At 38.6% G+C, this 27866-nt stretch overlaps 1 protein-coding gene and 1 pseudogene across 2 annotated transcripts; both read left to right on the forward strand.

Moving 5' to 3' along the window:
• Positions 1–11338: 11338 nt before the first annotated feature.
• Positions 11339–17912, forward strand: LOC124392491 (major histocompatibility complex class I-related gene protein-like). Of its 2 annotated transcripts, none has more exons than XM_046859580.1 (9): positions 11339–11526; positions 12803–13075; positions 13176–13466; positions 13546–13836; positions 14187–14315; positions 14962–15018; positions 15374–15430; positions 15632–15717; positions 16224–17912. In XM_046859580.1, the coding sequence occupies exons 1-8, from the start codon at positions 11451–11453 to the stop codon at positions 15700–15702; spliced, it is 1245 nt and encodes a 414-aa protein (XP_046715536.1). In that variant the 5' UTR covers positions 11339–11450; the 3' UTR covers positions 15703–15717; positions 16224–17912. The 2 variants fall into 2 exon arrangements, with proteins under 2 accessions (XP_046715536.1, XP_046715535.1); XM_046859579.1 differs by having other exon boundaries at positions 15632–15702.
• A 1925-nt stretch (positions 17913–19837) lies between these two features.
• Positions 19838–27493, forward strand: LOC124392063 (annotated as a pseudogene).
• Positions 27494–27866: the final 373 nt, after the last annotated feature.

The raw sequence follows: 27866 nt of genomic DNA on the forward strand, positions 1-27866 counted from the left end.
TTCACACCTGAACTCCTTCCAGCCAATCACAATCCACTATTCACACCTGAACTCCTTCCAGCCAATCACAATCCACTATTCACCTGAACTCCTTCCAGCCAATCACAATCCACTATTCACACCTGAACTCCTTCCAGCCAATCACAATCCACTATTCACACCTAAACTCCTTCCAGCCAATCATAATCCACTATTCACACCTAAACTCCTTCCAGCCAATCACAATCCACTATTCACACCTCAACTCCTTCCAGCCAATCACAATCCACTATTCACACCTCAACTCCTTCCAGCCAATCACAATCCACTATTCACACCTGAACTCCTTCCAGCCAATCACAATCCACTATTCACACCTGAACTCCTTCCAGCCAATCACAATCCACTATTCACACCTGAACTCCTTCCAGCCAATCACAATCCACTATTCACACTGACAGGTGTATAATATTTACTGTATGTGTGTCCACATATTTACACCTCAGCATTTACTGGTCACTTTCTTCTCGCCTCTGTTTGATCTCGCATCTTCTTGAAGACAACATGTGAAACTTAAACATCACAGAAGTCTGCATGAGGCATCACAGAAGATGAAGCTCTGTGGGTCTTCTGTAAACTAATAAACCTTCCAGACAAAACAGGAGTGAATCTGAAAACTTCTCAGGTTTGACAAAAGAGTAAAATCAACGGTCTTACATCATGAGTGACATCATTACAATACAACACAACATAACACAACACAACATAACACAACACAACGACACGACACAACACAACACAACACAACACCACACAACACAACACAACACGACACAACACAACACAACACAACACCACACAACACAACACCACCACGACACGACACAACACAACACAACACAACACCACAACACAACACACAACACAACACGACACAACACAACACAACACAACACACAACACAACACCACACGACATGACACGACGACACAACACAACACAACACAACACCACACAACACAACACCACACAACACAACACCAACACAACACAACACAACACAACACCACAACACCACACAACACGACACGACACAACACAACACAACACCACACAACACAACACCACACAACACGACACAACACAACACAACACAACACCACACAACACAACACCACACAACACGACACGACACAACACAACACCACACCACACAACACAACACCACACGACACAACACAACACAACACGACACAACACAACACAACACGACACGACACAACACAACAGGAGTCTCAAGCGTGCTGTGATAACAATACATCACATTCACACACACATTTTTCTAGGTGTTTCTCTGACCTCCTGGTGAGGTGAACCAGTGTATCACAACCATTGTGTTTGTGTTTGTGTGTGTGTGTGTGTGTGTGTGTGTGTGTGTGTGTGTGTGTGTGTGTTCTTAACGAACAGATTGTCACAGTTCAGAGTAATTGGTCACTTCATGATGCGCCACTTAATCTTCAGCGTTTCCAGGTCTGAGGAATGTTGATGGACCTCAGGGCTGAGATGTGTGCGTCACGGAGGTTGTAACCAATAGCAGCTGCTCCTCGCTGGATGTGATGAAAGGATTTAAACATATTTAAGCAGAAGGAGTGTGAATGGAAACAGACCCACAGAATCTTCAGCTAGAAGGTTTTCATCTCCTCTTGGTTTCTTGCTGAAGGTTTTCTTGTAGCGTATGAGCCTAATTCTTCTTCTTTCTGTCCTCCATGCAGATGAAACTCCAGCTGTTCCACATCTGCTCGTCCTTGCTCATGTCATTACTGCTCCTCTGTCCTGAAGGAGGCCTGACCTTCCCTCTGCATCCCGTCATCCCTGGTTATGAAGCTGCGCTGATGGAGGCCTGGATGGAGCCAGTGGAGAGGATGGAGATGATGGAGAAGGGACGGAGATCTACAGCGGAGTACAAGAGAAAATATGAGGAACGGGAGGACGATATGGAAGACGGTGATACGCAACGGAATGAAGTGCTGAGCTCCATCGCTGGGGGTCTGCAGGCCTTCAACAGACAGAAAGGAGGATTCGGGTTCCGCTTCGGGAGGAAGTGAAGGACAGGAACGATGGATGTGTAGGAAGTGTGTGTAGATTTATACATTTATACAGTATATTTATATAGAATTATATATCTGTATGTATCAGTGTGTGTGTGTGTGTGTGTGTGTGTGTGTGTGTGTGTGTGTGTGTGTGTGTGTGTGTTATGTTACAGGACATTGCAGTCTCTATATAATGTATTGTTTTTAATTTAAAATATATATGACCTGATTATGATGAAATTATGATTATAATAACTTGTGTGTACAAACAACACACACACACACACACACACACACACACACACACACACACACACACACTGCTGTACAGGAGGCACACATGACATGCAATTGATTGACAGGTACATATCTAAAATTAATGTGTGTGTGTGTGTGTGTGTGTGTGTGTGTGTGTGTGTGTGTGTGTGTGTGTGTGTGTTTAAGGCAGTACATTATTGTGGATGTAGACAGTAAATTAAAGTTATTCTTACTGGAAATTGGAGAATTTACCTGCTAATAAATATTTAATGACCTAAGAACAAATTTAAATAAACATTAAAAGTGTCGACATATATTAAATAAACATTTTTTTTTTAAATAAATAAATAAATAAAATATATAAATAAATAAAATAAAATACATTTAAATAAAATAAATAAATGAATAAATAAAATGAACAGATGAATGAATGAACAGATGTTGGTGTAATGAATGGAATAAACTAGACGTCTAAAACGTTAGAAAGCGTCTGGTGCAGCTGTAATGAAGGTGACTCAGGTGGATGTGAGGAATAACTGGAGCGGAGACGAACACGAGCGCAGTGTGAGAACAGTTTATTTAAAGAACAGAAAAAACAATGAAATAAATAAATGAAATCCACAATGAGGATCCTGGTGTAGGTCGAGCGATCATCAAACATCAAACACCATCACGAGGATAAAACAACCACAAGAAACTCTATTTAAAACAAAAAATTCATAAAATTAAATAAAAATTCTATTTATTTATTCTATTCAAGTTTATTTCTCTTGAACTTTTCACACTGGATCAAAGCAGCTTTACAGAATGGAATAATTCTAGAACAAAAATGTACATCATCTTTAAATGGATGTGTGTTTATCCCCGAGAGCAAACCTGAGACCAGAAAAACTTCTCTTAGATGGTATGAGGAAGAAACCTTGAGAAGAACCAAACTTCTCCAAGGTCATTGCTTCTGGAAAAGTGATGTATGATGGACCAGTTTCCTGAAGTGATGGTGTTCTGTGTGTCTGAGTGTTTGTATAGACACCAAACTACACTTCCCAGAACCCCCTTCATATCACATGGTATTAATTACCTCCTGGAGCTGGTTCACTCTGATTGCTCTTCAGTTCTCTCATCTCATTATCATGCTTTTGTAGATGTCTGCTGGGTTCCTCAGCATGGTAACTTCATCTCGTTAGCTTTGGTCTCGTTTCATTTGCACGACTCAGCAATGAAATCGATAAACAGCACAACGACTCAGCAAACAAACAAATCAAACATGTTACTGAGTGAACAATATTCCCTAAATCACGTCACAGAAAATTCTATTTATTATATTGTATTTTATTCATTCTGTATTTTATACTAATCTTCTCATTAAAAGACACATCTGCCTGAAGACTACTGACACACTCACACACACACACACACAGAGGCTGTTTGGTGACTGTATGGTCCTGAGGATCTGATTCTGGTGGTCAGAAAGTACCTAGAAAGCTCAGAAAACTCAGTTGGACGGTGAAGGTGTGTGTGATTGTATGAAGATGGAGTGGATTTCTCTCAGCATCTGTGATGTTCTCATCTGTGGCTCCAGCTTTCAGCGGTGAGTCTCTGCTTTCACCAGAACCCCTGCATTTGTGTTCCTTTAGTCTTAAAAGCAGAAGTTTTTCTGAAATCAGAATGAGATCAGTAACGGAGAAGTCCGAGGTTCAGGGCTGCAGTATTGTGGTCCTTAGTGATTGTGTTAATGTAAGACATGAACATTGTGGGGTTTTTATTACTGTAAAGTCAGTGTTTATGAAGCAGGTCAGAGTTGATGGTGGCTCCTTAATATTATTAACGATGAGGTTGAATAGAAAGATGCTGTTTGTGTGGCATGAGGTTTTCTGTCCTGATGGACCGCAGCCTCCTGCCAGAGTGGAGTGATTTATAAAGTCCAGGGTGAGAAGGTCAGATACAATCCTAAATGCCCTCTTCAGGGTCCTGGAGGTGAACCTGTACCTTCTAAGCAGAGTAGGAACTGATCTAAATTTCCTCTAAAAATCTTTGTCAGCATCTTCCGGGCACATGGCAGGCACTTCCATTCGCCATTTTTTCCCACGCCGCCCGGTATATAAGGACGTCTAGACCTTAGCTCAGGGCCAGATGATCTTACTGGCTCTCTAGCCTCTGAGATTATTCTTGCCACCCAGCCTGCTCTGGATCCAGTTCCTGTTCCTGACCCCTGCTCTGCTCTGCCTCCCTAGTACCCGGTTTGGACTTTGGTTTTGCTTTTGGGTTTTTGTTTTTGTTTTTGTCCTGTCTATATTGTTCCGTTTGTCAGCTTTTGATTTTTTGGAGTGTTTTTGTTTTTGTTTTGGTCTTCTCTGCATCGCCCTGTGTTTCAGACCCTGGACTGTTTTTGGACTGTGTTTTCACCTTACCCCATCGCTCAGTGTGTCTTTATTAAAGCCTGTTTTCTCCTTTACCCTGTCGCATCCTGCATTTGGGTCCTTCCCTCCAGTCCCACACCCGCATTACTGCAGAATAATCCGAACTTGCATCATGTCCTGACTCTCTGACACTATATATATTTGTTATAATTATTATATATTTGTATTGTTAGCATCTTGATTAAAGATAACAGCTGAGTTTGTCAGAATACGGTGAGGCCAAGAGAAATCGAATGCTTATAAAGGAGCAGTTTATTAATACAATAATCCAAAATCTAAAATGTAATTAAAAGTCATAAAAATGAAACAAGAATTAATTTGTTGATCAGTAAATCACTAGACCGTGTGAAAGATAAGAAAAAGGAACCAAAACAAGACTTCAAGATGGAAATGAAACAAAGCAAAAAAAAAACAAAAAAAAAAAAAACACTTGGAATACGTCAGAGATACATCATTTTGCGGAAGCAGAATTTTTGTAGAGATATGAGACTAAAATAAACTAAAGAATATTCAATTAAATTTAGTGTTTTATGTACAGCAACTTAACAATAAACATTGTTCTAAAGTAGTTTCATAGAAATACATAGATTATAAATATGACCCTATAAGTTTTCTGCTAATGAGTGAGTCAGTGGTGAAGGAAAAACTCCCTGAGACTTTATAAGGAAAAAAACCTTGAGAGGAACCAGACTCAAAATGGAACCTCATCAACACGATGTTTAGAAAAAGAAAGGAACAGGAACACTGGTTATTTTCTGGCACAACCCACCATAAAGGCACTACTCCAAGAGTCTCTCCTCTGTGATTCAGACCATGTAGGTCTTCCAAATGTCAAAAAGGAGCCATCAGCTTCTGGTATGAACAACTTGTGAGGTCTCTAGCATAGACTTGGATTGAGTGCTCGCTCATGGGCTTGTGAGTGGAACATGACTGAAGAGGAAACTCCAATGACCCTCGACATGGACTGAACTTGGACGTTTCTCTCGTTAGGGCATGTAATGGGTGGCTTCTTCTTCGGCGGCAGCAGTAAGCTTGATGATAGTGGTGATTACCAGGTTGACCTCTTGGCAGAACTGGTGTTGGGTGGCTACCAAGTCAGACACATCCATGGGTTTGGCAGGTGAGGTGACCAGATTGACCACAGGGTACAGCTTGTTGTGACTGGTTGCTACATAAGTGAGCTTACTAGGTCACCAGGCTGATTACAGGGCAGAGCTTTTAACAAAAGGAACAAAAGGAACACAAAACTATAAACTAACAACACAAAGTGCACTTGTGCAACATTTAGTGCGAAAAAAACTAAAGACAGCGTGAGAGAAGGAGACGGTAAACACAGTGACTGTGTAAAACAGCTAAATGTGCTAAATAATATACTGTGATGTGTTAAATGATTAAGAAATCACTGCACATGACCCCATCCTTTAAGACTCCTGGAGTCCTCAGAACATCTCCATCTCCTGATCAGTAGCAGCCAAGGACCTTCTTGATGCAGCTTTATCCACAGTGGGTATAACATCACCTGCAGGTGTAAATTCAGTCCTGAACAAGGCAGCGGTATCATGTCTCTATTTAGTCGTAAGATTTGTTGTGTTTTCTACATTTTATGCGTCTTGCTCACGTTTAGTGTCTTGGGAGCTTCACCTCCAAAACTTGATTCCGTGTGTGTAAAATACCAGGTTTAAACTTGGCAACAAGCCTCTCATTTGGTCTCATTATCTCTGGATCACAACCCTGTAATTGGTAGACTGCCTGTGTGTGTGTGTGTGTGTGTGGGTGTGTGGGTGTGTTGCAACATGCAGCACAGCTTCATGTTACAACAGGTTTATCTGAACTATACAGTGGGGCAAAGAAGTATTTAATACACTGCCAATTTTTCAAGTTTTCCCACATGAGAACGGAGAAATCTGTCATTTTCACCGTACGAACACCTAAAAGAAAATCCAGAAAATCACATTGCATGATTTTTAAATAATTAATTTCCATTTTATTGCATGAAATACGTATTAGATACAATATAAAAATAAAACGTAATATTTGGTACAGAATTACAGAGGTCAGACATTTTCTGAAGTTCTTGACCAGGTTCCCACACCCTGTACAATGTAAGTAGGAGAACTTGGAAAATTCTTATTTGCCCCACTGTATCTCTCCTGATTCTCACACTCTCTCCTTCTGTGTATCAGTGAGCACATGCCATCCCAAAATAACCTCCAGGCATGAGATAAAATATCTTCAGCCTGGCATACATTCATGCTTAATTCACCAGATCTGGCAGCAGGTGCAGGTGCAGTGATCTCTGATCCAACCACAGAACCAGGATTAGAACGATGTTTCTGCAGAAGTCCACAGCGCATTTCTACAGACTTTAACAAACTTTAACATTCTTCAACCTGAACATTATGGTTCTGGCACACGGTCCCTTAGACTCGCTCCAGAAATTCAACTATTAATGGTCACACCAAAGATAAGCATGGAGATTATAATAACAGATTTGGATCTTCATCATGGCAGATGGATGTGGTGGTCAGGCAGCAGTTTGGCTCACAGGAAATGTTCCTGTATATCAGATTTCATAAAGAATAAAAGGCACATTAGTTTTTTATAACCCACGTAATTGTTGTGTTTTTCAGAAGAAGGGAGCAGCGGTGGATTAAAAGAAGGCAGCCAGGAGAAGACTGATGATAGTGACTGAATGATAGCCTCTGGATAGTGTTCTCTTCGACTGAAGGCCACTCTGTGCAGCTTGGGACGGTTTCTCATCAACGCCTTGGGTGGTTCCATGTAATTCCGGAGTAAGAACGGGAGCTTTGAGGATGGATTTGGACTGTAGTTGTTGTCAACAGTCTCCTACACTGACTCAGGACTACTTTTTGCTTCTGATCATCATCACTGTACCCCGCAACATTGTATATCTGCTTCAATGGACATTCGGTGCAACCCAGATGAGGATGGGTTTCCTCTTGAGTCTGGTTCCTCTCAAGGTTTCTTCCTTATGCCGTCTCGGGGAGTTTTTCCTTCACCACAGTCTCCACCGACTTGTTCATCAGGGACAAACTTACTTACAAAGAACATTTTTACTTTTAATCACCACATTATCTGTGTAAAGCTGTTTTGAGACAATGTTCATTGTTAATAGTTTTCGATAAAACCTGCCAATCCTGAACCTACAGCATTCTCACTTAAAAAAACGACTATTTTTACAGTTATATTTATTACAGTGATTGTTAAAAGAAATCGTTCATTTGTACCTGCTTATTAAAGCGTCTTGTGGGAAAAGCTTCCACTGGATTTTGTGGAGATTTTATCAACTACAAGAGTGTTAGTAAAGTCAGGTGTTGATGTAGTTGAGAAGGTGAGGAGGTTCCTGGGGTGCAGTCAGTGTGAAACATTCATCCCAAAAGTGTTCAATAGGGTTGGAGTTTTATAGCAGGAGATCTTTCACTCGAACCCATGGAAAGCAGATGTTCATGGAGTTGGTTTTGTGCACAGGGACAGTGTCATGCTGGAACATTTTGGATCTCCTAGTTCATGTGAAGCGAAAATTTCAAGCTCTTGCATCCAAAGACGTCCGATAAAATTGTTGGTCTCTGACTTTGTGGAAAGAAGAACATATTGCAGAGACATATAGGTGTCCCAATACCTTTTGCAACCCAGTGTAGGTGCAGATCTTTGTGTCTGTTTAATTGTACTGTAAACATCATTAACAGCAGGGGAAATATACAGTCCTTTGTTTATTCTTCAGACAGCAGCAGCTGAGTTGTGAGAACAGTGTAGTTATTGTGTGGGTGAAACCTGACGTTCCTGAGACCTGAAGCCTCAATAATTTCACAGCTCCTTTATTTAAAATATACAATATTTGATTTATATACTGTAATATTTTAGGGACTTTCCCTTGTATTGACTCAGCAATGTGATCTACCCCAGGGTGGTGTGATATTACCCCACAGTGGGCAGATGGCCCTGGTTTATACTGGTCATGAGCTGAACACCAATGTATCACTCTTGGAAATCCAGAACACATTTCCAGAAGGTTTGAAGGAAAAGTGTTCTCAAAGTTCAGAAAACTGCACTACTGTTCCTGAGATTCAACACTAATTTGTTTAGAGGAGGAAAAACGAAGTGGTGTCTATTTTTAAGCTGAAGGTCAGGATGGTTGAGAAATACCTAAATAACATCCACTATCACCACAACACAATACTGATCTAATGCTGTTGGTCTGAATGTGACTCCTGGTAGCATTTCAAATATCAGCACACAAAAGCTATATACAAATTTTAACAATAATATTATGTTAAAACATAATTATGAACATGTAAAATAAATCTAACTAAGATTGTTATGTATTTACTTTTTGTTTCTATAAATTGGGTTCATTTATATAAATGTTCATTTTTACCTTAAAAAATAACAAAATATATATTTTTGTAAAACAAAAAAAATTGTTTTTTCTACTTCAGCAACACAAACTATAAAATTTTATAAATAGGTCCATATGCTTATAGGAATGCAGCTAAAATGAGCACAAAACATGTTAAATGTTTCTTATAATAATTATATTTAAATATAAATATAATTATGAAGGTCTAAAATATATATATATATATATATATATATAAATGGATTTTTAAGTATGTCTGAGACCAAATCAGTTTCTCTTCCTCTGTAGGTATAAAAAAGTCTAACTCAGGTGTATTAATGTGTGCAGCTACACACGTGTTTTACCGGTCTAATCTACATGAAAGACTTAGATTAGCACTTTCCAAGTTTGTTTTGTAGAATTCAAGAATTATATTTATATTTAGTGTGTAATCTGGTGTACAGTGTAGATTTATTCATTACTACAGACTCAAAGCACTTTTGTACATCGCTCTGGATAAGGGCGTCTGCTAAATACTGCAAATGTAAATGTAAATGTAGATGGCAGCACATAGAGGCTGAAATCTGATTGGACAAAAAATCTAACATCCACATACACGTGCTGGAAGCAGTGCAGCCGAGAGAAACACTACCACATGAAGAGAAGAAACTGATGGGAATAAATTATATATATGTTTACTTTTTTATGTAAAATAGATCACTTCTCTGCTGGTCTAAACACAATCAGAAGCACTGACCTTCATTTACTATATATAACTTCTATATTTAACTTTTTTCCTTTAATGAAAAACTTAAAATTTATATTTTTCACACACACACACACACACACACACACACACACACACATACACACACACACAAAATATACAAAACATAACATATAAAACAACAACAAACAACTCAATTGAACTGAAAACTGATGTTATATATGATTGTGAATTTAGTTTCAGGTTGTTACTCCAACACACTACACCACACTACACCACACTACACAACAGTACACCACACTACACAACACTACACAACACTACACAACAGTACACCACACTACACACTACACAACACTACACAACAGTACACACTACACAACACTACACCACTACACAACACTACACAGCAGTACACCACACTACACAACACTACACAACAGTACACAACACTACACCACTACACAACACTACACTACACCACACTACACAACACTACACAACACTACACCACACTACACAACACTACACCACACTACACAACACTACACAACACTACACTACACAACAGTACACCACACTACACAACACTACACCACACTAAACCACACTACACAACAGTACACCACACTACACAACACTACACTACACAACAGTACACACACTACACAACACTACACAACACTACACAGTACACCACACTACACAACACTACACCACACTACACAACACTACACAGCAGTACACCACACTACACAACACTACACAACAGTACACAACACTACACCACACTACACCACACTACACAACAGTACACCACAGTACACAACACTACACAACACTACACCACACTACAACACTACACCACACTACACACTACACAACACTACACTACACAACAGTACACCACACTACACAACACTACACCACACTAAACCACACTACACAACAGTACACCACACTACACAACACTACACTACACTACACAACAGTACACACACTACACAACACTACACACTACACAACAGTACACCACACTACACAACACTACACCACACAACACTACACAACAGTACACCACACTACACAACACTACACAACACTACACAACACTACACAACACTACACAACAGTACACTACACAACAGTACACCACACTACACAACACTACACCACACTACACAACACTACACCACACAACACTACACAACACTACACCACACTACACAACACTACACAACAGTACACCACACTACACAACACTACACAACAGTACACCACACTACACAACACTACACCACACTACACAACACTACACAACACTACACCACACTACACCGCAGTACATGTTAGAGTGTGAGAAACCTGCTCCAGACTTTCAGAAGGAGGTTTCAACCTTCAAGACTTTGCTCGACATGGAGATTGTTGACACTCCGCACGCTGATTGGTTGATGTAGAGGGGCAGGATCTCCTCTGATTGGCTGAAGGGAAGTGTTTGTTTGGTGTACAGAACTTTCTGTACTCATTATTCTGACTTCCTGAAGATCTGAACACAGTACAGGAGAAGAAAAATATCTCTACAGGAGACACCAGGACTGAATTGTGGACTTGTTCTGGATTATATGAGAAACATGGGGTGGTTTTCTCTCATGCTCTCAGTCTCCGTGGTGTCCTGCGCGGTTCTTCCAGCGTTCTGCGGTAAGTGCGCACTGTGTCTGCGGCTCAGCTGATCCCCGACCCGGGGGCGAAATCGAAACTAAACCGCGCCGCTCTCAGGGTCTGGTGTCTCTCCGTCAGCATTCCGGCTTTGGGTGGGGGTTCAGGAGTTCATTGTTTTAAGGTTTTTGGAGCATTGATTCATTTCCAGTCGTGTTTATGATTAAATCCCGTGAAAATGTAACCCTAGATCTTTATTTTAGATGATCAGCAGAACAGAGATTTTTCTCTTAAGATGGCGGATGTTTTTGTTCATAATGGCGTCATCGTCAACTTCTTCTTGCTCCTGATTTCTCAAGTTCTCACTGAATTATTCATTATTCCAATCATTAAATAATTATTACACATACTTTTATATATATCTTTGGTGTTTTTAAGAGGGTCTGGCATTTTTTTTAATAATGTAAGATGAGAAAATAATACTATTTAACATATATACGAAAAAAAATATATGTGTGTGTGTGTGTGTGTGTGTGTGTGTGTGTGTGTGTGTGTGTAAACGAATGAGTTTTTATTCCGATCAGCAATTTGATAAAAAAGCTCCTCAGTCTTCTGGTGGTTCTTCCTGTTGTTCTTGTTGTTGTTGTTGTAACTATGATGAAGGTGGAGCTCCACCCACACTCCTTCCTGTAATAATAATGAACTCTCAGTCTGTTTGCCTGTTTTTTATTCTGAAATCGCTCTGAAACTGAAATGATGATTATTTATTAGATTAAACTCTGCAGAAGTGAACAGGAGTGGGGTGTGTGTGTGTGTGTGTGTGTGTGTGTGTGTGGGGGGTTAGACCAATAAGAAATAAGAAAATAGGCACCAGTTTTAAAATCGAAAGTAAACGTTTTGTTTTTGTGTAAGGTAAACCCCCGCCTCCCCCACACCCCGTGATCAGTTTCACATGTTTCTGTAATGACTAAAAGCTGGAATTGAAACCCCTTAATGATCAATTTAAGGGAATTTTGTTTATTTGTTTGTATTTGTTTGATTTGTGTTTCAGGTTTTTTTTTTTAATTACTGAAAAATCCTCTGTCGTGTCTGAGTGGATGTTCAGAAATGTTCTGTACAAATAAAACCTGAATTGGGTTGTTTTAGACAGAAACATGGTCAGATCTGTATGTTTAAGATTCTAGTTGAGTAAAGTTTTTGTACTTTTGGCAGCAGTTGAGTTTATGACTCTGTATGGTTCTATACTGCCCTCTAGTGGACAGACAGAAACAAACTGACCATAACACCCATGCTTTGTTTTGTTTTTTTCTCCACACAGATGAACACTCTCTGTTTTACACCTACACGGCTCTTTCTAAACCCCTCGAACTTCCTGGAATCTATGAGTTCACCGCACTGGGAATGCTGGATGACCGAGAACTCGACTACTACAGCAGTAAGACTCAGGTTAAGGTTCCTAAACAGGACTGGATGAAAGCGAAGATGCCACAGGATTACTGGGAAAAAGGAACTCAGTCCCGTAAGAGCAAAGAGCAGTGGTTTAAGGTCAATGTGGACATCCTGATGGACCGCATGAGACACAACAAGACTGGTTAGTAAAATTCTATCATCTTGTAACAGGAAGTTGTTTTTCCTTCATGTTTTTAAATGTTTATTAAAGGACAGTTCTCATTTCTCTGTGTCCATTTCAGAGCTTCATGTTCTGCAGTGGAGACATGGGTGCGAGATTGATAAAGATGCAAATGGGAAATTAAAATTTCTAAAAGGAATTGATGAGTACAGCTACGATGGTACTGAGTTCCTCTCCTTCGATGAGGAAAACTCCAGATGGATCGCTCCAGTCCAGGCTGCTGAACCGACCAAAAGGAAATGGGATGAAGTTCCCATCCTCAACCAGTACACCAAGGGCTACCTGGAGAAAGAGTGTGTGGACTGGCTTAGCAAGTTCATGGAATATGGACAAGAAGAGTTGGAAAAACACTGTGAGTGTCTAAACGATTTAACTGGAATCACTTTAGCTCTTAACTGTTTACGTGTTTATAAATATTTCTGTCTTTTCAGCTCCACCAGATGTTCAGATGTTTGCTAAGAAATCAGTATCTGACCCTGAGAAGTTGACCCTGACCTGCATGGCCACAGGATTCTACCCTAAAGACATCGAGATGAATTTCAGGAAGTACAGAACTACTCTACCTGACCATCTGTTAACCTCTTCAGGAGTCAGACCCAATGGTGATGGCACCTACCAGCTGAGGAAGAGTGTGGAGATCACGACAGAAGATAAAGCATCTTACAAATGTTATGTGAACCACATCACCCTGAAAGAACCAATAATTATTGACCAAGGAGAAGGTAAATAAATTAATGTAATTAATCAGAGTAATTGTTTAGTTCAGCCATGAAACTTTATCTGCTCACTGATTGGTTCCCCTGATACTGATATCTAAATAAATCTTTATCTTTATTCTATAAGTAAATCTGACTGGGTGTCAGTCATCTTACTGCACCTTTCAGAACAGCAGCAGTGTAGCTGTGCTCCAAAACCAAACCGTTCTACACTTTCATCCTCTAAATAATCTCTCGCGCTCTCTCATCCCAAAGATCTGCCATGGCTGAAGATATCATTCTGCAGTTTGTCATGTTTAACACTGTAGTTGGTTGAAGGAGTTTCATGTGAGGTTGTTTGTTTTTTCCTTTTGAAGATATTCGATGTCTTGATTGCACCATACCGAAAATTCAGAGTGGCATCATTGGAGGAGCGCTTGGAGCTTTGGTCGTTCTGGTTCTGGTTGCAGTCCTTCTCTTCGTCCTTAAGAAGAAGGGAGTGATCAGTGAGTATAACCACATGATGACAGATGTTAAGCACAGTGTGTTTAGCATGTGTGCAAGTAAATGATGTGTGTTTATCCCTGATGAGGATGAGTAAAGAAAAAACTCCCTTAGCTGTTATGAGGAAGAAACCTTGAGAGGAACCAGACTCCTCAATACAGGATGAGCAGAACCTCATCCTCCATACAGAACACTGGAGAGTGAGAACTAACATGAGCACTGGAGTGTGTGATTATGAGTGATGATCTTTCTACAGTCTTTTACAGTCAGTTGAGATTGTAGAACCAGGAGCTACTGAGCAACTCATAAAATAGCTCAACATCTGAGATCATCACAGATCCAACACCAGCTTCTCCATGCCAGAGCATTAAAATGTTCCATGATGGAGAAACTTGTGAATGTTATTTTTTGAGTAGTGACGAAGAGGTTGTTTATTCTCAAACTCCAAACTCTACATGAAGTGGGATCCATAAGTTTCATTTACTGCTCTGTAGGTTGTGCAGATTAGTATCTCTGGTGCTTAAACAGTTCACCTGCATTAGATGCACCATTTCTGTGCACATGTGTTTGTAACTGTTTACACTGTTTACACTGTTACAACTGTTACAACTGTTTTTATAATCTGTTTTATTTCTATAATCTGTTTAGGATGGGGATCCAGTGGTAGATCCTCAACAGTCAGCACTGTGAGTGAGCAGACTGAAGGTAGGTGAAACTCTTCCCTCCTCAGGTTAATGATAAACTGATACAGAATAAATGATGATTAGGAGATTAATATAAGAGGCGATATAAGACTTTGGTCTTCTTGACTAAATTGGAAGAAGATTTATGTCTAGAAGTGTTAATGTACTTGTGTTGTTGATTCTGTACTGATGATGGATCTAATCCGGTCCAGAGCAGTTTCGAGAGTTATATTGTTATATTGTTTAACTTCTTGTTCAGCTGATCTCAGCAGGTTCCAGCTCAATCTGTCGGCTTTATCTAGTGGCTTCTTTACATATAATGAACATGTGAATGAATAATAAACACTGACCTGCACTTTTTCTCCTTTATTTTCCAGACATGCTGCAGAGTGTAAAACCTGATGTAAAAGACTCTGACAAATCAAGTGACTCTGGTAAAAAAAAAAACATTAATTAATTAAATACTTAAAAGACAAAATTCTGCTTCATCTTTCCAATAAACCAAGTAATAACTGTTTCCTAAACTCTGTTGGAAACTTGAAAAGAAGCCACTGAAAATCTGATTGTATGTGATGTTTGCATTAGTGGAAATGCCACCGTGCTCCTTTACTGAAGCAGGTCTTTGTGCTTTTCAGGACGCAGCAGTGGTAGTTCTCCTGAAGGCAGCCAGGGCAGTATTGAGGAGAAAGTTCCTATGATGGCATAGGTCTGTCTGATCCTGGTAATTTTTATCAAGTCATTAATGAACAGATTTATTTATAAGTAAACAGACTTGTAAATTAGGGAGAATAAATTATTATAAAATCATTCATATAATATTATCATTTACAGTAGATCTGATCTGCACCTATTGTATACATTTAATCCTCACCGGAAGATCACCACGATGATGCATGATAATAAAACTTAGACTACATGTTTAAAGTATTATAATCTTTTAGTGCAAGATTTTACAAAATTGTTACAATATTATGATAGTTTGATCATTTTGATTTCATGCAGCTTTAAAATGCAATTAAAACATAAATATGTTGGATGCTGGTGGGCTTGTAGGTCAAATCCTTGTAGAAGTTTATCTGTAAGATTTAGGTTTAATTAAGACCAGAATTATAACATAAATCTCTAAAGATGAACAATGTGTACATGGTTTTTCTTAAATTAGTGTTTTATGTTTATCTTCAATTCTATTTATCTGTTAATGATGAATATATAACTTATATCTTTCAGGTGATGCTGTGTGACCTGTGGATTTGTAAACATTGTGAAACATATACACCACTCTGTGTGTGTCTTCTAAAATTAATGATGTTGGCATTATAATCTTTTCTAGCACTTTTTCACAAGTTCTGTAGTGTTATGATCAGATATAACAATCATGTAGCGTAAATACTGTCAAGAATGTGTTAAGCTTAAAAAAAATTAATAATAAAATAAATATATATATTTATACACATGATGTTAGAGACAGAGATCCGATGTGGGACCCCTGTAGGATCAGCCAAAAGAAGTAGTAGTATGCATTGTTATGTATATTTGACAAAATCCAATCTTCTTTAAATTTCCCGGATACAGAGGCTCTGCTTTCATGTCCATCATCCTCAGACTTTAGCTTTTGCAGGTTTAATTGCTTTGGGCAATTTTGCTTGTATTGAAAGAAGAATGTGTGATCTCCCTGATCTTTCACAGAATTTTACAGGAAAAAAATCACTACAGAATCTCCGCATATTTTTAGTAAAACCTGATTTAAGGTGCATTTGATTTCTTTTAATCGGTGTGACGTGTTTCTTTGATTTTCCTTTTAAATGCAGTGTAGCAGATCTTGTGCACCAAAACTGAACCGTTCCACACTCCATCCTCTAAATAATCTCTCGCTCTCTTCATCCCAAAGATCTGCCATGGCTGCAAATATCATTGTGCAATTTGTCATGTTTAACACTGTAGTTGGTTAAAGAAGTTTCATGTGAGTTTGTTTGTTTTTCCTTTTTGAAGATATTCCATGTCTTGATTGCACCATACTGAAAGTTCAGAGTGCAGATACAGAGGCTCTGCGTTCATGTCCATCATCCTCAGACTTGTGCAGCTTTTGCAGGTTTATTGAAAGCTTTAGGCAATTTTGCTTTTATTGAAAGAAGAATTAGTGATCTCCCTGATCTTTTCACAGAATTTGACAGGAAAAGAATCACTAAAGAATCGCTGCAAATTTTTTAGTAAAACCTGATTTAAGGTGTATTTGATTTATTTTAATCGGTGTGACTTGTTTTTTTGATTTTCCTTTTAAATGCACTTTTTATTAGCTTTCAAAAGCTTCCTCCTGCTGAAGAGCAATTATTCATATTTTTGTGTAGCCTAATAAGGTCTGTTTATGTCTCCATATGTATGGGGAGGTGGTAGCTTAGTGGTTATTGACTTTGTGTCAATAAGCGGTGGTTTTTGCCGCCACACTAAGCTGCCAGTCCTGGGCCCCTGAGCAAGGCCCTTAACCCCATAGCTGCTCAGTTGTAACAATGAGGTAAATGAAAGTTTTTCTGTATGAGTGCTAAATGTTATGTTTATTACATTTAGAATTTTTACTTCCTGTATAAATCACGAATATATATACAGGTAGTCGTCAACTTACGACCACGATTTGGACCGACAGATTGGTCGTAACATGATTTGGTCGTAAGTAGAGTAGGCTATATGTACAGTACTGTGAAATGATGCCGGAAGCCGGTAAGCACTGTTGTACGCTGCCGCTAGCGATTGTGGTCGTAAAGTCGAATGGTCGTAAGTCGACAACTACCTGTATTTATATACATTTTTGGGGGGTTTTTTCCGTCAGAGGTGACCATCGTATCTCTAAAATGTCGTGGTCATGGTCTGATTGTATATCATTATAATGATGAAAAATAAATAATATTTTTACAAATAATAAAATTCTGTTCATGTCTATTTTATTTACCTTTTATATTTAAAACAAGATTGAGAATAAGCGTACAGTCATTTCCAAAACAAACCACTGACTGTTACACAGGTGCTGACACTGGAGACTCCTTCCATAAACCATCAGTTCTGCACTAAACGAGTCCTTGTATATCACTTCACTGTATTAACACTCACTCATGTATTTCTCATTGAGATTATTGAGCTATTGCTATAAAAACCCTACAGTAATAGAACCAGTGTGTTAATATACACCAGCTGCTACAGTCAGATCTGCTGTTCTACAGAATTCATCCAGAATTCAAGAAACACATCAAGCAATCAAATAACAGATAGTTAATTCTATTATTACTGAAAGATTTATCCAAAGAGAAGATTTACATTTTGTTCTGAGGTGAAACTTTTCCCAAATTAGCAGTAGCATGATTTATGAGAGAAGCTCAGAGTTTCTCAGATGGTTATTTGAGGTGAATCAGAGTCGTAATGTATTTAATCAGCTGTATTTAGGTAAATTATTATCATAAACAACTAATATATTAGTTATAATAAAAGATAATGCTAGTTCATCTGACTCGCATGCTAACCTGAGGTGAATCTGAGGTGAATCTGAGGTAAATGTGAGGTGAATCTGAGGTAAATGTGAGGTGAATCTGAGGTAAATCTGAGGTGAATCTGAAGTAAATCTGAGGTGAATCTGAGGTAAATGTGAGGTAAATCTGAGGTGAATCTGAGGTAAACCTAAGGTAACTCCCAGAACCTGTACACGGAAACGTTTTTTATTTATTTTTTGTTCTATAATTAGTTTGCGTTATTTTATTTAAATGAAGTAAAATACAATTTGTGTTGGTTTGTGAGGAAAAATCTGATAACAGAATCCAAATGAATCAATATTGAAGGGTAGTTTTAAAACTGTTGGCTCGAATACCGAGACTGAAAGAGTAGATTTTTGGGAATCAGTCAGTGAAATGGCTCTGTTTTCCTCATTATTTAGGTTTTTATTCATATTTAAAGTCTGTGTTTTGATAAAGCAGTGAGTCGATATTGTGCAGCTCTTGCTGTGATTTATTTCTACACATTTTATTTATAAATAGGCGATTCCTCATTATATATCATTCCCATATCACACAAACAACTCTGACGTTCCCTTTGTATTAATTATTATATTTATTTATTAATATTATATTAATAGTGACATTTTCTGCATGTTTCTGCAAAACATTCGTCTCAACGCCAAAAATAACAAGCTATTGTTTATAGCCTGGCCAAAACATTTGTATGAATGAGTGAATCTGATCAGCTGGACCAAAGTGAAGTCATTTAGAACAGTGTTAAACTGAATAATGAAATGAGTGTGTGAATGAAGAGTAAACACTTGGAAAATTTAGGAGAACAGTTTCAGCAGGTTTTCCAATTCACTTCAGTTTTATTTGTAGTGGTCTATACCAGAAGATCTTCCACTCTATTCTATGTAAAGCAGACCTTCATGGAGCTGGCTTTGTGCACGAGGACATTGTCATGCTGGAGCAGGTCGCTGCTGCATTGAAAGACGTCCTGTACAAGTGTGTCTACAACTTCGTGGTAACGGTTTGTGGAAGAACCACATATAGCTGGAAAAGTTGGGTGTCCCAATACTTTTTGCCAGATAGTGTAGTCGTGATTGGTGAAGAGATTCTACATCCTCCTCTGGGTTCCTCAATCCTTTTTATCAATAGTATTTTATAATTTTTTTTAATTACATGTTTATATCATAGTAATTTTCAAAATAAAAAAGTTTTGTATCAATTATTTGAAAAAAATCTTTAAAATACATTTAAATGGAATTCCTTTGAACATTCCTTAATGCTCATTGGTTAATTCCCTGAGAAGAGAATACTTTCAGTTGTGGCCACGCCTGCAGAAAACGTCCTCGTGGGTGTCAGAGTGAAGTTACTCAGGCTTCAGGTGCAGAGGCAGGAGGCAATGGGGCAGATTTCAGTCGTCTTTTCAGCACTCGTGTTGTTCGGAGCTCCTGTTCCAGTTCGGGGGGGTGAGTCACTTACATTTATACTCTGTGTGTGTGTGTGTGTGTGTGTGTGTGTGTGTGTGTGTGTGTGTGTGTGTGTGTGTGTGTGTGTGTGTGTTTGGTTCTTTTTCACCATGTTTATGATCAAAGTAAGTTCTACTAATTAATTACATCCCAATTCTATAAGTGATTTTGGTTGATCATAATCATTTAAAATAAATAATTAATTGCGTTCATTTGATTATTATCTTTACCAATGAACAAAACATAAAATGAAGTGAAAGTATCCTGTCTTCTGTTAGTTTTGTTTAGATGGCACTCACCTGGCAGGTAATGTGAGGTGGCTGATTGGGATTGTCCTTAACAAAATAAATGTCTAAGTAATATCTGATGTTAGCAGTGGCAATCAGACACACATTGTATGCTGAATGCATTCGACTTGTCCATCATATCACATGGTTTCTTCATTTAAATACACATGTTTCTGGAAGAACCCAGAGCGTGTCACAGAAAATAACAGAAAAAAACCCTATGAAGGCTTGTAGAGTCTTTAATACAGCAGGTAACAGATGTTTTATTACAAGTAAACCCACACCGTAACAAAAATGCTACAGAAACGGAAAGTTAGCCATCAGGCACAATGAGCAGTGGAATAAATAAAAAAAATACTGGGGTGGCGCTTTCTTTTCATTGTCTTCTCATAGGTCAGCACTCTCTGTTTTACACCTACACGTATCTCTCACAACCTCTCAATCTGCCTGGAATCCATGAGTTCATTGCTTTGGGAATGCTCGATGATCGAGTGATCGACTACTATGACAGCAAGACTCAGGTTAAGGTTCCTAAACAAGACTGGATGAAGGAGAAGATGCCACAGGATTACTGGGAAAAAGGAACTCAGTCCCGCAAGAGCAAAGAGCAGTGGTTTAAGGTGAACCTGGAGATCTGATGGAGCGCATGAGACACAATAAGACCGGTTAGTGAAGATTCATTATTAATAATCACATACTGTATATTATAAAAAGTGTTTAAATGATCTTTACCTTCACTGCATTTCAGATCTTCATGTTCTTCAGTGGAGACATGGCTGTGTGGTCGATGAAGGTGCAAATGGGAGTCTTAAATTTGTGAGAGGAATCAGTGAGTATGCCTACGATGGTACTGAGTTCCTCTTCTTCGAGCTTCAGTCCAGGCTGCTGAACCGACCAAAAAGAAATGGAATGAAGTTCCCATCCTTAACCAGTACACCAAGGGCTACCTGGAGAAAGAGTGTGTGGACTGGCTCAGCAAGTTCATGGAATATGGAAAAGTTGAACAAAAATACTATTGTAAGTATTCAACAGATGTTACTATAAATACTTCAGCTCAGGATTTACAACAAAAAGTAATGCAAATATCTTACAATTCTCTGCCTTTTCAGCTTCACCAGATGTTTATACATTCCTAAAGAAATCACTAGCTGGCAATAGAAGGTTGACCCTGACCTGCCTGGCCACAGGATTCTACCATAAAGATATCAACATGAAATTGAGGAAGCACACATCTTCTGTACCTGAACATCTGGAAACATCTTTAGGAGTCAGGCCCAATGGTGATGGCACCTACCAGCTGAGGAAGAGTGTGGAGATTGAACCGGAGGAGAAAGAGCTTTATGATTGCAATGTGAATCACATCACCTTCAAAGGGCCATTTATTAGAAGTGGTGATGGTAAGTCTAGTGTTTTGCTTGTAGACATGTAGAGTTATGTTCTTGCAGATGAAGTAGCTCAGTTTTGAGCATATTTTTATGTTAATACTTTGTTTGTTCTTCATTTGAAACAGTTCCATGCTTAGACTGTAATGTATTGAAAGTTCCAGATGTTATCATCAGTGGTGCAATCAATGGACTAAAGCTGGCTGTGGTTGTAGGCATCTATATGTTTTTACGGAGCAGAATATTCAGTGAGTACAACCACACAAACAATCACATATGTTCTATATTCTATATATATTAATGACTACACCATGATTAGAGGAAATCCAGGATTGTGATTGGCTGGAAGTTCAGGTGTGAATAGTGGATTGTGATTGGCTGAAAGTTCAGGTGTGAATAGTGGATTGTGATTGGCTGAAAGTTCAGGTGTGAATAGTGGATTGTGATTGGCTGTAAGTTCAGGTGTGAATAGTGGATTGTGATTGGCTGGAAGTTCAGGTGTGAATTTTGTTCTGAGGTGAAACTTTTCCCAAATTAGCAGTAGCATGATTTATGAGAGAAGCTCAGAGTTTCTCAGATGGTTATTTGAGGTGAATCAGAGTCGTAATGTATTTAATCAGCTGTATTTAGGTAAATTATTATCATAAACAACTAATATATTAGTTATAATAAAAGATAATGCTAGTTCATCTGACTCGCATGCTAACCTGAGGTGAATCTGAGGTGAATCTGAGGTAAATGTGAGGTGAATCTGAGGTAAATGTGAGGTGAATCTGAGGTAAATCTGAGGTGAATCTGAAGTAAATCTGAGGTGAATCTGAGGTAAATGTGAGGTAAATCTGAGGTGAATCTGAGGTAAACCTAAGGTAACTCCCAGAACCTGTACACGGAAACGTTTTTTATTTATTTTTTGTTCTATAATTAGTTTGCGTTATTTTATTTAAATGAAGTAAAATACAATTTGTGTTGGTTTGTGAGGAAAAATCTGATAACAGAATCCAAATGAATCAATATTGAAGGGTAGTTTTAAAACTGTTGGCTCCGAATACCGAGACTGAAAGAGTAGATTTTTGGGAATCAGTCAGTGAAATGGCTCTGTTTTCCTCATTATTTAGGTTTTTATTCATATTTAAAGTCTGTGTTTTGATAAAGCAGTGAGTCGATATTGTGCAGCTCTTGCTGTGATTTATTTCTACACATTTTATTTATAAATAGGCGATTCCTCATTATATATCATTCCCATATCACACAAACAACTCTGACGTTCCCTTTGTATTAATTATTATATTTATTTATTAATATTATATTAATAGTGACATTTTCTGCATGTTTCTGCAAAACATTCGTCTCAACGCCAAAAATAACAAGCTATTGTTTATAGCCTGGCCAAAACATTTGTATGAATGAGTGAATCTGATCAGCTGGACCAAAGTGAAGTCATTTAGAACAGTGTTAAACTGAATAATGAAATGAGTGTGTGAATGAAGAGTAAACACTTGGAAAATTTAGGAGAACAGTTTCAGCAGGTTTTTCCAATTCACTTCAGTTTTATTTGTAGTGGTCTATACCAGAAGATCTTCCACTCTATTCTATGTAAAGCAGACCTTCATGGAGCTGGCTTTGTGCACGAGGACATTGTCATGCTGGAGCAGGTCGCTGCTGCATTGAAAGACGTCCTGTACAAGTGTGTCTACAACTTCGTGGTAACGGTTTGTGGAAGAACCACATATAGCTGGAAAAGTTGGGTGTCCCAATACTTTTTGCCAGATAGTGTAGTCGTGATTGGTGAAGAGATTCTACATCCTCCTCTGGGTTCCTCAATCCTTTTTATCAATAGTATTTTATAATTTTTTTTAATTACATGTTTATATCATAGTAATTTTCAAAATAAAAAAGTTTTGTATCAATTATTTGAAAAAAATCTTTAAAATACATTTAAATGGAATTCCTTTGAACATTCCTTAATGCTCATTGGTTAATTCCCTGAGAAGAGAATACTTTCAGTTGTGGCCACGCCTGCAGAAAACGTCCTCGTAGGTGTCAGAGTGAAGTTACTCAGGCTTCAGGTGCAGAGGCAGGAGGCAATGGGGCAGATTTCAGTCGTCTTTTCAGCACTCGTGTTGTTCGGAGCTCCTGTTCCAGTTCGGGGGGGTGAGTCACTTACATTTATACTCTGTGTGTGTGTGTGTGTGTGTGTGTGTGTGTGTGTGTGTGTGTGTGTGTGTGTGTGTGTGTGTGTGTTTGGTTCTTTTTCACCATGTTTATGATCAAAGTAAGTTCTACTAATTAATTACATCCCAATTCTATAAGTGATTTTGGTTGATCATAATCATTTAAAATAAATAATTAATTGCGTTCATTTGATTATTATCTTTACCAATGAACAAAACATAAAATGAAGTGAAAGTATCCTGTCTTCTGTTAGTTTTGTTTAGATGGCACTCACCTGGCAGGTAATGTGAGGTGGCTGATTGGGATTGTCCTTAACAAAATAAATGTCTAAGTAATATCTGATGTTAGCAGTGGCAATCAGACACACATTGTATGCTGAATGCATTCGACTTGTCCATCATATCACATGGTTTCTTCATTTAAATACACATGTTTCTGGAAGAACCCAGAGCGTGTCACAGAAAATAACAGAAAAAAACCCTATGAAGGCTTGTAGAGTCTTTAATACAGCAGGTAACAGATGTTTTATTACAAGTAAACCCACACCGTAACAAAAATGCTACAGAAACGGAAAGTTAGCCATCAGGCACAATGAGCAGTGGAATAAATAAAAAAATACTGGGGTGGCGCTTTTCATTGTCTTCTCATAGGTCAGCACTCTCTGTTTTACACCTACACGTATCTCTCACAACCTCTCAATCTGCCTGGAATCCATGAGTTCATTGCTTTGGGAATGCTCGATGATCGAGTGATCGACTACTATGACAGCAAGACTCAGGTTAAGGTTCCTAAACAAGACTGGATGAAGGAGAAGATGCCACAGGATTACTGGGAAAAAGGAACTCAGTCCCGCAAGAGCAAAGAGCAGTGGTTTAAGGTGAACCTGGAGATCTGATGGAGCGCATGAGACACAATAAGACCGGTTAGTGAAGATTCATTATTAATAATCACATACTGTATATTATAAAAAGTGTTTAAATGATCTTTACCTTCACTGCATTTCAGATCTTCATGTTCTTCAGTGGAGACATGGCTGTGTGGTCGATGAAGGTGCAAATGGAGTCTTAAATTTGTGAGAGGAATCAGTGAGTATGCCTACGATGGTACTGAGTTCCTCTTCTTCGAGCTTCAGTCCAGGCTGCTGAACCGACCAAAAAGAAATGGAATGAAGTTCCCATCCTTAACCAGTACACCAAGGGCTACCTGGAGAAAGAGTGTGTGGACTGGCTCAGCAAGTTCATGGAATATGGAAAAGTTGAACAAAAATACTATTGTAAGTATTCAACAGATGTTACTATAAATACTTCAGCTCAGGATTTACAACAAAAGTAATGCAAATATCTTACAATTCTCTGCCTTTTCAGCTTCACCAGATGTTTATACATTCCTAAAGAAATCACTAGCTGGCAATAGAAGGTTGACCCTGACCTGCCTGGCCACAGGATTCTACCATAAAGATATCAACATGAAATTGAGGAAGCACACATCTTCTGTACCTGAACATCTGGAAACATCTTTAGGAGTCAGGCCCAATGGTGATGGCACCTACCAGCTGAGGAAGAGTGTGGAGATTGAACCGGAGGAGAAAGAGCTTTATGATTGCAATGTGAATCACATCACCTTCAAAGGGCCATTTATTAGAAGTGGTGATGGTAAGTCTAGTGTTTTGCTTGTAGACATGTAGAGTTATGTTCTTGCAGATGAAGTAGCTCAGTTTTGAGCATATTTTTATGTTAATACTTTGTTTGTTCTTCATTTGAAACAGTTCCATGCTTAGACTGTAATGTATTGAAAGTTCCAGATGTTATCATCAGTGGTGCAATCAATGGACTAAAGCTGGCTGTGGTTGTAGGCATCTATATGTTTTTACGGAGCAGAATATTCAGTGAGTACAACCACACAAACAATCACATATGTTCTATATTCTATATATATTAATGACTACACCATGATTAGAGGAAATCCAGGATTGTGATTGGCTGGAAGTTCAGGTGTGAATAGTGGATTGTGATTGGCTGAAAGTTCAGGTGTGAATAGTGGATTGTGATTGGCTGAAAGTTCAGGTGTGAATAGTGGATTGTGATTGGCTGTAAGTTCAGGTGTGAATAGTGGATTGTGATTGGCTGGAAGTTCAGGTGTGAATAGTGGATTGTGATTGGCTGCAAGTTCAGGTGTGAATAGTGGATTGTGATTGGCTGGAAGTTCAAGTGTGAATAGTGGATTGTGATTGGCCGGAAGTTCAAGTGTGAATAGTGGATTGTGATTGGCTGCAAGTTCAGGTGTGAATAGTGGATTGTGATTGGCTGCAAGTTCAGGTGTGAATAGTGGATTGTGATTGGCCGGAAGTTCAAGTGTGAATAGTGGATTGTGATTGGCTGCAAGTTCAGGTGTGAATAGTGGATTGTGATTGGCTGGAAGTTCAAGTGTGAATAGTGGATTGTGATTAGCTGGAAGTTCAGGTGTGAATAATGGATTGTGATTGGCTGGAAGTTCAGAGTGTTGGTAGTTTGTGTTTGTCAGTAGAATCTAAATATATGCGCTTCTTATAAACAACTGTAACTATAGTAACATCCAGTTCCAGTTCCATCTAGAGTGAGCCATTGATTGTACTTGTTTCCTAATGACCTCACTGAGCTCCATGGAGAAGTTCTGCATGTGATGAAACTTCTATGGTAATTACGGGATTTTGGGACAAGATGAATTTGACAAACTGGAGAAGAAAATGAGAAAAAGAATGGCCAGGAGCCACCAGGAGTTACCTCCAACACAATCTCTCTCTCATGTAAATAAGTGTGATCTTCAGGCACTACTTTATCTCTGAGTGTGATTTGGAGCAACAGAATTCTAGCTCTAACTCTGCGTATATAAACTGCGTAATGAAAATAAGCTTTATTTTAATCCATTCAATCAGTTTTCTCTGCAAACATCAACAACAGCTTGAACTCCTCAGTGCTGGAAAGTAAAAATGGTAGAAGATAATCCAATAATCCACCTCCACATCATGCACAGACATCCTGTAACATCTCACACCTACACCCGGACTTACTCACTTACTTTTATTGTATATTGTTTGAATTTGAAGCTATAAAATATAATTTTAGATGGAGTACACTGACGAGGAATCGTGTCTGTTGATCTTTTTTATTCACTTGAGATTGTGTTCTGAACACAACCAGTAACAGGATACAGGCTCATCACTAGTATGTATTAATAATGAGACGAAGTCTGTAAAAATTGTGTTACATTTCTTTGTGTGTTTCAGTCAGATGTTACAGAAATCTGGAAACTTGGTGGAAATCATGGTAAGCCATATTGTCAGCTTTCCAGCTAAGCAGATTCCCGCAGCTAATTCATTCTGATGGTTCCATTGACTCATTTCTGTAAAATAAGCTTCTGTTAACAATTCTGGTGTTTGTAACCTGCGGGGATAAATTCCAGCATTCATGCTTCTATTTATTGATGAGTTTTATTTCTGTTTTTGCAGGTGGATGTGGCAGTATTTATAATATACAGACTACATCATGTAAACCATTTACACTTTCACATACAGTGTTACAGTGTTTTTGTTCCTTACTACACCTGATTTACTGTCTTCTGTTCTTTTCTGTTTGAACTCTCTGGTTTTTGCTTAAATGGACGAACCTTTCTGATGTCACTCTTCATGTAATGTGAAGGCCCATGCTATAAAAAGAAAGAAATAGGTTTCAACGTGTCACATTCTTTTTTTTTTACACATTCCAGCTTGTTAAACATTTGGGGTCAGAGCACAGGATCAGCCATGATACAACACTCCTGGAGCAAGGAGGGTTACGGGCCCTTGCTCAAGGGCCCAATTGAGGCAGTTTAACAGTGATAGCCTTCTGATAAGAAACCCAGAGCCTTAAACGTTGAGCTACCATTTCTATAGACTGGTGATGATGATGATGATGATGATGATGATGATGATGATGATTGTTGGTCAGGGACAAATAAAGCTTAGCACTTGCAGCCTTCCTCGCACTGCACGTTACAGAAGACTTCACCTACTGTACAATGGACTCTGTGGTTTTCCTGTCATCTGAGAAATGCAGCCAGACAGGTT

Source organism: Silurus meridionalis, chromosome 10, assembly GCF_014805685.1.
Source record: "Silurus meridionalis isolate SWU-2019-XX chromosome 10, ASM1480568v1, whole genome shotgun sequence".
NCBI classification, from domain to species: Eukaryota; Metazoa; Chordata; class Actinopteri; order Siluriformes; family Siluridae; genus Silurus; species Silurus meridionalis.